This window comes from Peromyscus eremicus, chromosome 10, assembly GCF_949786415.1.
Source record: "Peromyscus eremicus chromosome 10, PerEre_H2_v1, whole genome shotgun sequence".
Taxonomy (NCBI): domain Eukaryota; kingdom Metazoa; phylum Chordata; class Mammalia; order Rodentia; family Cricetidae; genus Peromyscus; species Peromyscus eremicus.
The window spans coordinates 29,019,387-29,031,981 of NC_081426.1; the positions used below are offsets into that span (position 1 = coordinate 29,019,387).

The following is a 12,595-nucleotide window of genomic DNA, read 5'->3' on the forward strand; positions in this document are numbered from 1 at the left end:
GGCTCTAAGCCCAGCCACATCACTTCCTCGTCACTGCCTGTCTATACACACCTCCAGGTCTCTATGGTTGGCACTAGGATTAAAAGCTCGTGTCACCAGCTTGGCTGTGTCCTTGACCACACAGAAGCTCTGCCTGCCATGTGATTGGACTAAGGACGTGTGCTACCAATGCCTGACTTCTGTTTATGGCTTGCTATGTGACCTCTGATCTCCAGGCAAACTTTATTTATTAACATGTAAAATATCACCACAACCATGACCACAGCAATCCTATAAAAGAAAAACATTTAATTGGGGCTGGCTTATAGTTCAGAGGTTTAATCCAATATCATGATAGGAAGCATGGCAGCGCACATGAGCCTATGGGGGCCATTTTAATTCAAACCACCACAATACCCTATGCTGCTTTATTCTTGCTAGGAGATGCATGTGCAATGTGTAGCCCAGTATATGGTGCACAAAAGAAATACCACCAACATATTAGTTGCTATTAGTACTATTGTGATTATTATTCCTAAAACAACTATTTTTAAAAACTAATAGTTGACAATACCCCTCCCCTTTTGAGATGAGGCTTCATTATGTTGTCTGGTTGTCTTGGAACTTGCTATGTAGACCAGGCTGGCCTTAAACAGAGATCTGCTTGCCTCTGCCTCCTGAGTACTGGGATTAAAGGTATGTGCCACCACACCCAGCATGCATGCATATATATATATGTGTGTGTGTGTGTGTGTGTGTGTGTGTGTGTGTGTGTGTGTGTTTTTGAGAAGTTACATTTTGAGGTACTTTACTTAAAGGAAAGTATACTATGTTTATGTAGTTTTTCTCAGCAGCCTTTTGACAGGTTGTAAAGTATGCCAAAGATTGATCCATGAGCTGTAAACACATGTATTTCCTAGAATGGGCTGCTTGTATACTCATCTTAAATTAGAGAGGGTAATTGAACTGTTCTATGTTTTGTGTCAGTGACTTTAATAAATTTTAAGTGTGGTTGTTTCTCTGAGTAAAAAGTTCTGAGCTGTGATTCCTGACCATAGACACCTTTGTCTTAGGCACTCTGTTTCAGACAACATGGGTCAACAGATAAGATTAACACCAGCTCTAGGTTGGCTTTTCTATTTTAAAATAACAGTGCAATGTGAGATCTGAAACTTTTTTTTTTAATTGGTTAGGCAGCCAGTAACAAAGAACACGTTCAGACATTACAGAGTTCTAGGAAAAGGCGGATTTGGAGAGGTGAGTAACCTGTGCCAATTATGCTAGTAATTCTGTTAGAAAGGTAGCCAGTCATCTACAAACATGAGCTCAGGTAATGTATCAACTTTGCCCATACACTTATCTCCTTATTGTGCATTTTTAAAGCTTTTTATTTAAAGATTTATTTATTTATTATGTATACAGCGTTCTACCTATATATGTGCCTGCAGGCCAGAAGAGGGCACCAGATCTCATAGATGGTTGTGAGCCACCATGTGGTTGCTGGGAATAGAACTCAGGACCTCTGGAAGAGCAGCCAGTGCTCTTAACCTCTGAGGCATCTCTCTAGCCCCTTATTGTGCATTTTGAGAATAATTTGAGGCAACTTGAAATAAAGGTGAATCTTTGAGCAAAATGTACTTCTGCTTTAAGCTTTAAAACAGTAACAACAACATAATTTACTTATTTTGCCAACAGTAATTCTTTTGCTTATGCTCTAAGTGCTGTAAAGTCAATCTCCAGCTTCCTGGGGCAAGCACAGTGGAAAGCACTTGGGCTCATGGCTGGTTCCAAAGGTAGCACAGTGTGGTGAGAAGAGGGTGTACTTCAGAGCTGTACAAGCCCAAGGTCAAGTCCTTTTCGCCATTTCCAGTTGTGTAATCTTGTGTCACCATCTTGACTTCATCTTTGGCAGGAGAGTGATGGTCCCTCCTTTAGCTTCCTAAGGACATGAAGCCATTGTGCCTAACCTTGAACTTTTTAATTTAAAAAAAATTTCAGAATTATTCAAATTTTATATTCTAAAATTTTTGCTTTTATAAGAATCTAAAGACATATCAGGACATCCTTAAATAGACTCAACATGATCACATACAAAAACAAATTCCATTTGCGTCTCGATAAAGCACACTATTTCATTCACTTTACTCCTAACAGCTACTATTGACAAGAAAGTGGGAGTCAGAGGAAGATCCAGCTGAAAACTTCCAGTTATCAATACCCAAATGGCCTTGGCTTATCACATGCTGTGTCCAGCCTTTACCAGGGAAGATTATCATAGAGAAAACAGTTCACTTCATATACCCTAAAAATGTCAGGTATATATAATCCTTTTTCCCCCCTTAAACTAGGTTTGTGCCTGTCAAGTACGAGCTACAGGAAAAATGTATGCCTGCAAAAAACTAGAAAAAAAAAGAATAAAGAAGAGGAAAGGTGAAACTCTGGCTCTGAATGAAAAAAGAATCTTAGAAAAATTGCATAGTAGATTTGTAGTAAGTATTTTATTTTAGTTATGGTATCAGTTACTTTTCTTGTTGCTGTGATAAAATGCTTGTCCAGGGCCGGGTGGTGGTGATGCACGCCTTTGATCCCAGCACATTGGAGGCAGAGGCAGGTAAATCTCTGTGAGTTCCAGGTCATCCTGGTCTACAGAGTGAGTTCCTGGACAGCTGGGGTTACACAGAGAAGCCCTGTCTCGAAAAACAAAACAAACAAAAAATTTGTGTCTAAAGCAATTTAAGTAGGAAGCATTTATTTTGGCTCACGGTTTGAGAAGGGATACAACCTATCACGTCAGACAAGGCATGACATCCAGTGGCTAGTCACATTACATGTGCATCAGGAAACAGAGATAAGAATGCTGGTGTCAGCTTGTTTTCTCCATTTATTCAGTATGCGACCCCAGGCCCTGGGATGGTGCCTCCAATGTTCACGATAGGTCTTACGTCAGTTAAACCTTTCTGGAAATACTATCCCAGACAGAGTCTGTCTTCTAGGTGATTCTAAATCCTATCAAGGTGACAAAACTTAACCATCACGGTCTTCCCTTGTATGTCGTTTGAGTCATAGCATTTTGGTCAACAGTCCTGTAGTAAACTCTCATTCGAGTCATGGACTCGGGTGCTGTGTTTCTTCACTGAGTTTTTGTGGGGTTGTGCTGTCCCCTATTGGAAACAATTTCATTTTATAATGATGTCCCTCTTATTCTAGCTTGGCAAGCATAGGGCAGTGCTGATCCTGCTATCGATCTGTGACTTGTTACCAGTTTTATGCTGTCCACCATCCTATGCTGTCAGGTCTTCTTCACACCTTGATGATTCCTAATCCCCTATGATAAGCCAAGTTCATGTGTTAGCTGCCTCCCGTTGATCAGCTCTAGCCCATCAGCATGGTGACTTTGAGTTACTTGAAGGTTCTTTTTCTAGTCCTTCTAAAGTGGGCGTCCTCTCCTCTCTGATCTCAGTCTCTTTTTCATCCTTTGATTTTCTATATTTTTATTTTCTGCACCTGAAGTGTTTGCCACTGGACCTTCAACTACCATACTCCAATTGTAGGAGCTTTCAAATTTCACCCTCACTCTTGCAGATAAGAACTAAAGATGGAGTGGAGTGGTGTGAAACAGAGGAGTGATCCCAGGTTGTAGGCTCTGTGTTGTATAGTGTGGTTTCCCCACTCCTACTTAGATATTCCTTGGAGCATCTTTTGAAGTATAAAGACTGGTTAAGCCAGAGGATGAACGATGGTGATAAGACATCTTCTAGTGTTAAAATTTATTTCATTGAAGCCATCTATTTCTTGGTATCAAGATTATCTGCTTTGTAGAGACAGATGTTCCAAACCAGCACCTCTTCATAGTCAGCATCTGTATTTAGTAGAATGACTCTATGTGTTTATTATGACAGTTTTGCATGGAGTGAAATGATAGTCTTTAATAAAATACATGCATCTTAGAGCTATTTAAACATGTTGTATTACGTTGAAACATAGAAACCTCAAATTTAGCTTTATGAGAAGGATATAAGTATTTATGGCTTATGACACAACATAATTTTGTTTCTATATTTTTAGCTTCTTCCAAAGAACCTAGACATATTTCATTTTATCTGTGATTCTGGTTTTTTTTTTTTGTCCTGTTTAAAATGAATCATTGGCAGGTTCTGTACCCTTGAATCATGGTTCTTCCCACTGCCACCTCATCTATTCAGCAGTACCCTCTCCTGAGTTCCCACCTCTGTCTACACTTGCCCCTTGCTGTCTGTTCCCCATGAAGCAATAATCTGTGAAAGAGTTAAATTGGTCTACACTTTCCTACACTAACTGTCCTGTGGTCATCTTCACACTGAGAGTGAAATTTAACTCTGCTCCATCTTCTCAGGCACTAAGGCACCAGGCTCCTGCAGCCTCTACCACTCAGCTAACCAAGATGTCCCATCAGGCCTGGGAGCTGGGTGTGCCCTCCATCTGGAATATGGCCACCACCTCTGTTCATCCTTGAATATCACTGCTTTCTATTTCTGCATTAGTCATTCTGTGCTTCACTGTCTAATGTTTACAAGATAGAAAAGCAAACCCCTTTGGTGTCTTGTTTGCCACTGGTTCCTGGTATCTAGATCAAGGCTGGCATGATAAATGGTTCTCAGTATTATTTAATATGCATTAAGTGTATATAGGATGGATACTCATTCACAGGAGGGGAGAAAGTAAGGGTCTTTGTTTCTTGAAGCATGAATGAGAAATACCATTCATTTTAACTCTGGTCCAACATATGTTAGCTGATGATGAAGTGGACAGCATGGATGCTGTGGATATGTCATCCCACCTTCCTCAACCCTCTCCCTTCTACCTGCAACTTTACTCTCCTAGGGTTTAATAAAAAATGTTGACCAAGTTGGATTTATTCAAGACATGAAAATCAATTAATATAATTTATTATATTACTAGAATAAAGGGGGAAACCATATAGTCATTTTAATAGTTGTAAGGAAAGCTTTTATTAAAATCCAGGTCCCATTTATAATTAAGAGTTCTAAGCAAGGCTGGAAAGATGGTTCAGCCATTAAAGGCTAAGCTTACAACCAAAATGTCAAGAGTTCTAAGCAAACTAGCTTTACTTTCTAGTATGCATCATTTATCATGTGAGCTATTGGAATGCCTGCCCCCATGTCTAGGACACCCACTCTCACTATCTCTACTTCATATTGTATTGGCAATTCTAGCCAGTGCAACAAAATAAAGGAAAGGAGTTAGGGTTAAATTAGATTAGAATTAGAGCTAGAGAAAGAGGTAAAGGAGTAAAAGATTGTATTTTTGAACAATGTAACTGTATGTGGAGACAATCCTACACTTTCTAGATAACCAACATAAGATTTAACTAAATGACCAGAAGTAAATCAGCCACAGGCAGTTAGGAGGTGGGCGTGTGTGCATATGTCTGTATGTCTGTCTGTACATGTAAGTATATACCAAATACATACCTGTGTATATTCTCTTTTGTTTATTATTTTATTTTCTTTTTGAGACAGGGTTTCTCTGTATATCTTTGGAGCCTGTCCTGGAACTCGCTCTGTTGACCTGGCTAGCCTTGAACTCACAGAGATCCACCCACCTCTGCCTCCAGAGTGCTGGGATTAAAGGCAGGCACCACTACTCTGGCTCCCATGTACATTCTTACATGGGCCAGAGGAGTACATTGAGTATTCTGCTCTATTACCCTTCACCTTATTTTCTTGAGACATAGTCTCTGACTGAACCTGGAATTTGCTGGTTTGTTATTGTTTGTTTTTTTCCAGTTAGGCTAGCTGGCTAGCAAGCTTCATCAATCCTTCTTTTTCCCCTCCACCCCGGGACTGGGATTACAGGTATTCATGGCCATGCCCAGCTTTTTTTTCTTCTTTCTTTCTTTCTTTCTTTCTTTCTTTCTTTCTTTCTTTCTTTCTTTCTTTCTTTCCTTCCTTCCTTCCTTCCTTCCTTCCTTCCTTCTTTCTTTCTTTCTTTCTTTCTTTCTTTCTTTCTTTCTTTCTTTCTTTCTTTCTTTCTTTCTTTCTTTCTTTCTTTAAACTGGGGTCAAAACTCAGGTCCTCATGTCAACATAGCCAGCACTCTTCTCCATTGAACCATCTCCCCAGCCTGTAAATGAAAAGTGTATTAGTAACATTTATAGTAGCACCAAGAGTCATCACAGTCTAGGCAAAAGTCCTACAAAATATGCAGGACTTCTACACTTAGAAATGTAAGATGCTGTTATAAGAAATTAAAGAATGCCTTAACAGAGAGGGGAACGTGTTCCCAGACTGAGTGATTCAGTGTTGTGAAGATGCTGCCTCTTCTCAGTTGATCTAGAGATTAAATGAGTTAAGTATAATCACAACCCATATCCCAGCAGTGTGAGTTCATGTGTGCATGTGCATGTTTGTGTTTGAATTGTCATACAAGACTATAGAAAATGAGGAAAAACTTACCAGGGTCTAGGTATGTAGCTCTGGGGGAGAGTACTTGCCTGACAGATATGAGGCACTAGGTCCAACTAACAGGAAGAGGAGAAGTAATATTACTTTTGACCAGATGCACCTGTAATCCCAGCTGCTTAGAAAACTGAGGTAAGAGGATCACTTGATCCCAGGAGCTCAGGGCCAGCCTGGAAAAACTTCATTTTTTCAAAAAGCAAAAGAAAACAAAAAGCATAAAGGCGTTTCATAAAAAGGCTGCAACTGACTAATAAATTTATGAAAAACTATGGGCGGGTATTCATTGCAGGTTAAAACAAGAATTACAGTTCAAGGCTAGCCCTGGCTATATAATAAGTTAGAGACCAACCTAGGCTACATAATGAAATCAGTCTTCCAAAACTAAGGATTGGGGATATGGTTCAGCATCACAAAGCAACAACAAAATGACATAATCAGAAGCCATTGTACCTGACCATCTTTGCTTAAACCAAAAAGATCAACATCACCAAATGTTGAAAGAGTGTAGAGCAGCAAGCTCTTGCCAGAACTGCTGAATGCAGGTGCACCAGAAGTTCTTAGTGTCACTCAGTCAGACCACAGTGTGGAGAAATCAGTATCCAACTATTCACTTTCCATGCAGAGCTGCAGTGAGCACTTGGCTAAGTAAAGGTCCAGAGACATGATGTGTGGTGTGTACTTCTCTGAAGCGCATAGTGTTTGGGTGTTCTAATTCTAAACCTAACAGATAATTGAGGCTATTGTTAGCAAAAAGAGTAAGTCAAGAGTAAACAAGCAGGGGCTGGAGAGATGGCTCAGAGGTTAAGAGCACTGCTTGTTCTTCCAAAGGTTCTGAGTTCAATTCCCAGCAACCACATGGTGACTTATGATCTGTAATGAGATCTGGTGCCCTCTTCTGGCCTGCAGAGATACGTGCAGACAGAACACTGTGTACATAATAAATAAATAAATCTTTAAATAAAAAAAAATTAAAAAAAAATAAAAAAAAAGAGTAAACAAGCAGATTTTTTTTTGTATATTGTTTTTTATGTTGCTGTTGTCTTTAGGTTAGTTTAGCCTACACTTATGAAACCAAGGATTCCTTGTGTTTGGTGCTAACCATTATGAATGGAGGGGATTTGAAGTACCACATTTACAACCTGGGCAATCCTGGCTTTGAGGAGCCGAGAGCTGTGTTCTATGCTGCAGAGCTGTGCTGTGGCTTGGAAGATTTACAGAGGGAAAGAATCGTATACAGGTAAGAATAGTGCAACCTAACAGGGCCTCTAAGTGTTGAAGCCTGTTCACCTAAGCCCTGGCTTCCACTGGGAGCTTCCTCTGGCTCATACAGGCTATCATGGAATGGGAAAGGGACAACAGGGAGGCCTTGGGTGGCATTCTGAGGGGTGGGGGTTGTCCCTTAAACTCTAGGGCACAGCCAGTCAGAAGTGTACCTTGGTTTCCTTCTTACTTTGTCTTTATTCTTCTAAGAAATTGTCCTTTTCCCTTAAGCTGATCATATAGACAGTGCTATTTGTGTAAGTATGAGAAATCCTGTTTCCACAATATTTGACAGCTCTGATAAAGACATTCCAGGAAGATAACAGAATCAAGTGTATTAAAAATGTTTTTACTGGGTGGTGGTGGTGCACTAGGAAGGCAGAGCAAGGTGGATCTCTGTGAGTTCGAGGCCAGCCTTGTCTACAGAGCGAGATCCAGGACAGGCACCAAAGCTACACAGAGAAACCCTGTCTCGAAAAACCAAAAAAAAAAAAATAAAAATAAAAATAAAATAAAAATAAAAAATGTTTTCTTGGGGCCTAGGAGATGGCTCAGTGGTTAAGAGCACTGGCTGCTCCTCCAGAGGACCTGGGTTCAATTCCCTGCCCCTACACAGTAGCTGACAACTATTTGTAACTGGAGTTCCAGGGGATCCGACATCTTCAAACATGCAGGCAAAAACACCAATCTACATAAAATAAAAATAAATAAATTTAGAAAAAAAAAAGCCAGGCAGTGGTGGCACATGCTTTTAATCCAGCACTCCAGAGGCAGAGGCAGGCAGATTTCTGTGAGTTCGAGACCAGCCTGGTCTACAGAGTGAGTTCCAAGACAGCCAGGGCTGTTACACAGAGAAACCCTGTCTCAAAAAAAAAAGTTTTCTTTTCATCTTAGACTTCATTAAGAAAATCAGATTAATCTTTGTAGTTAGAATTATCTTAGTACAATCAGTATATTTAAAATTTGAAAACGGCTTATCTCTCCTAGATATTAGGATTGTTATGCAATGAATCTCATATTGATCACTCTCTCTGGGGACTTTTGTTTTCTCTTCCAGAGATTTACCTGCCGGTCAATCCTTAATGAAAATTTCTTTCCTTTTGAAAAACTGTTTTTGTGCATGTGCATGTTTGCAGAAGCACCTGGGTGGACGGCCAGGGATAGCTTTGGGTGTCACTTGTCACCTTTCGGCTTCTTTGAGATGGGGTCTTGCTGTGATAGCTGGCCTGTGAGCTTCTGGGGATTCTCTTGTCTCTGCTTCTCATCTCACCATAGCAACACTGGGATTAAAGATACTAAATCACCTGGCTTACATGGGTTCTGGGTCCTCAAACTCAAGCCCTCATGCTCACAGAAAGTGTGTTTACTCACTGAGCCATCCCTCCAGCCTCCTAATGAGAATTCCTACCCTTGTGCCTGTTTTAAAAATGTACACATTTCAGAGGGATCTATGTACCTCTTGCTCTCATCTTCTCCACTCAGTTGTCATCACTTTACTTTGGAATATCTCCATCAGTCTCTATTTTCCATGGTGAGCAGCTTAGTTCATGTCTTTCTCTTGCCAGCCAACTGACAGAGACTTGTGTTGGTCTCCATACTGCCTGTGTTGCCCCAGTGCTTTTTCCAGAAGATCCTGACAAGGCATGTTTGAATGCAAATTTGACTTCATTTCATCTTCCTCTGGCTTGGGACCCTTGTTCACCAGGTGTTCAGACCCTTAAGTAGTTAGCTTCTTACTGACTTCTCAGCCTTGTTTCCTGATGACCCACATCAGTCTCCTCAGTCCTTGTTATGCAAGTGCATTTGTGGTTTCCAAAACATCTGAAAAGTTTTTATAACTCCAGTCTTGGCAGTGTGTCCCTCTGTGGATGTTTTCTTCACTGCAACCCCTCTTCCCATCGATAAAAGGACCTCTGCTTATCTTTCCTGAGTTATTCCAGTAATGTCTCGTCATAGTCACTGTTCTATTGCTGTGAAGAGACATACTGATCAAGGCAACTCTTACAAAGGAAAGCAACTAATTGGGGGCTTGCTTACAGTTTCAGAGGTTTAGTCCATTATCATAGCAGGGAGCATGGCAATCTGTAGGCTGGTGCTGGAACAGTAGCTGAGAGCTACATCCTGATCTGTAGGCAGAGAGAAGCAGAGAGAGGGGCTTTTGGAACCTCAAAGCCCATCCCCAATGACACACTTCCTCCAACAAGGCCATACCTCCTAATCCTTTGTCAAAGAGTTCCACTCCCTAGTGACTAAGCTTTCAAATATATGAGTCTGTGGGGGTCATTCTTGATCAAACCACCACATCCTCTCCCTAGCAGTATGAGTGCTGTCCCTCCAGCATCCCTATAGTGCTCTGGAGGGCAACTCTCAGTCTGGAGTTGGTCACATCAGACTGTGAGCTTCTCAAGAGTCCCTTGTCTTGTTCATGCTACAATGATTGACCTTCAGTTTTTCTCTATTGTCTCCCACAGACCAGACACTAGCACTGCAGAGGAGCTGATACAGCCTTACCTTCAGTTACTGAGCAAGGGGGAGGTTACTACCCTGACCATGATTCCTTAGAGACAAAGGTGTCGTATCTGAATTGAGCATACCTTGTTTGCTGTTATTTAGAGGTAGAGTCAGGTCTCACTGATTTAGAAATCAAATCTGGAGGGCATTGGATTCTGGGTTACTCCTGTAGTAAATCAGGTTTATAAGTGACTTCAACTGAGACCCACCTGTTTGCCTTTAACCACAAGGTGAATTCCTGGGTTGTCTGGAGGAGTCTCATTTTCTTAATCTAGTGCCTACTTGGCCTTCAGGTAGTACCACAGAGAAGGTATGATTGGGGCATTCCATGGGAGCTGGTCTGTGTCTCCCTCCTTTGATATCCACAGTGCTTGCCTTCAGTGATGCCCTGAGTGTTTTGTGAATGAATGACTTTGAGCTTCTAAAAGTGTCTCTCTGTTCTGTTTAAACAGTGGTATAACTCAAGGAAAAGGTCTTGTGTTTATTTTTAATGTTTTATTTCCTGTTTTCAGAGTTTGCCACCTAGCAATTTATTTATTTATTTAAATTTAATTTTATTTTTTTCGAGACAGGGTTTCTCTGTGTAGTTTTGGTGCCTGTCCTGGATCTCGCTCCGTAGACCAGGCCGACCTCGAACTCACAGAGATCTGCCTTGCTGTGCCTCCCAAGTGCTGGTATTAAAGGCATGTGCCACCACCGCCCAGCAGCAATTTTTATTAAACCATGTGCCAGAGAGATAAGGTTTTGTTTTGTTTGAGATAGGATCTTACTGTGTAGCCTTGGATGCCCTGGAACTTGCTATATAGACCAGGCTGGACTCAAACTCATAGAGATCTTCCTGCCTCCACCTCTGCTAGGATTAAAGGTGTATAGCACCACTATACATGAACTTTGTCAAAACCATGATCTAGAGAGACAATATGGTTTAAAATGTTTGAATTTTCAGCATTCTGAAAATCAGCAAAAAGGAAGAACTTCTGTGTAAGGAACATGGCAGGGCTTCGATTAATTCTTTGCAGTCAGAATTGAGAGCCTAAGGGAGGTGGCACAGTGCCAGGATGTATTGCTTCAAGCAGGTACTATGACATGCTTGAATCTTGCCAAGCTGAACCTTATTCTTTCCATATATTTGCATGGGGTCAACTCCTGAGAATCTTTCTAGGAGTCCTGCTTTTAATCAGGCTGGACAATGGGAGGAAAAGGGTAGCCTGACCAGGATGGAAGGGCTTCTGTGAGCATTCTGGTGAACGCCAACATAACAGTTCACTGGAACCCACATATTTGGAAGGAGACAGACAGAAGTAATTGAGGGCCTTCTAGGTCCTATGCTATGTCTTTTTCCTCTCTCCAGAGCCCTCTTGTGTTTGTTCAGATAGAATTTCTGAAGCAAGCAGTCACCAGAGGTGCCTGGCTTAGGATGGCTCAGGAGTGCTGTCAGGCAGTGAGGCTGTTGTACTCCATAAGCACAAGCAATGAGCTGCCCAGGCCCACAAGTGTAAAACAGGATCCTGGCAACAAAGGCTTGCTTGTGTGATCCTTGAGCTGTCATGGTTGCTTTAATATCTCAGATACCTCTGCCTTATAACATACTATTTAAAATAGTATGTTATATAAAATAGAAAACAAAAATCAAGTGAATGAAATCCAGTGTATGTGTTGGGAGAGTCTTGAGAGAAGATAATTGTACTTTGTATTTATTTATTTATTTATTGTTTGTTTGTTTGTTTGTTTGTTTGTTTTTTAAGACAGGGTTTCTCTGTGCAGCTCTGTTTGTCCTGGGACTTGCTCTGTAGACCAACCTGGCATTGAAATATAGAGATAGAGATCTACCTTCCTCTGCCTCCCAAGTACTGGGATTAAAGGCATGTCCACCACCATCGAGCTGCAAAAACATTTCTTGATTTAAGAAGTCAACTTTCAGTTTAAATGAAACAAAAAATTACAAAACAAATAGTTATGTTTGTCTGGCTCAGTTCTTTACTCTCATACTCTTACCAGACATCCCAGCTGCCCACTGTTGTGCAGTGTGTCACTGTAGGTGTGCTTTTAAAAGATATATTTTTGTCCCTGGACTCTTCCTGTTCAGTTCTCTGCTTTCTGCCTACCATGAGGTGAGCAGGCTCTTCTGTCATATATATTCTGCCCACCTTGTTGTTCTTTCTCATCAAAGTCCTAAAAGCAATGAAGCCAGCTCCTAAGGCTGTGAGCCAAAAGAAATCTTTCCTCTTTTAAACTGTTTCTCTCATATCTGTCCCAGTGTCAAAAAGTCTAGCATTGGTCATTCTATTATTTTGTTTGGTTGGTTGGTTGGTTTTGGTGGTGGTGGTGGTGGTAGTGGGATCCATACTTAAGGATATATGCATGCTACATCCTCAGACTTTTAC

General features: G+C 41.0%; 1 protein-coding gene across 6 annotated transcripts in view; it reads left to right on the forward strand.

The window, feature by feature from the left end:
* Grk4 (G protein-coupled receptor kinase 4) overlaps positions 1–12,595 on the forward strand; it is a 107,687-nt gene that overhangs the window by 62,990 nt on the left and 32,102 nt on the right. For 4 of the 6 annotated variants that reach the window (XM_059275731.1, XM_059275734.1, XM_059275732.1 and 1 more), the window contains exons 7-9: positions 1,173–1,236; positions 2,328–2,468; positions 7,487–7,677. In XM_059275731.1, the coding sequence (XP_059131714.1) occupies positions 1,173–1,236; positions 2,328–2,468; positions 7,487–7,677 (396 nt within the window). Of the gene's footprint in view, positions 1–1,172; positions 1,237–2,133; positions 2,295–2,327; positions 2,469–7,486; positions 7,678–12,595 lie in introns of those variants that run through there. The other 2 variants (XM_059275736.1, XM_059275737.1) reach the window with 2 other exon arrangements.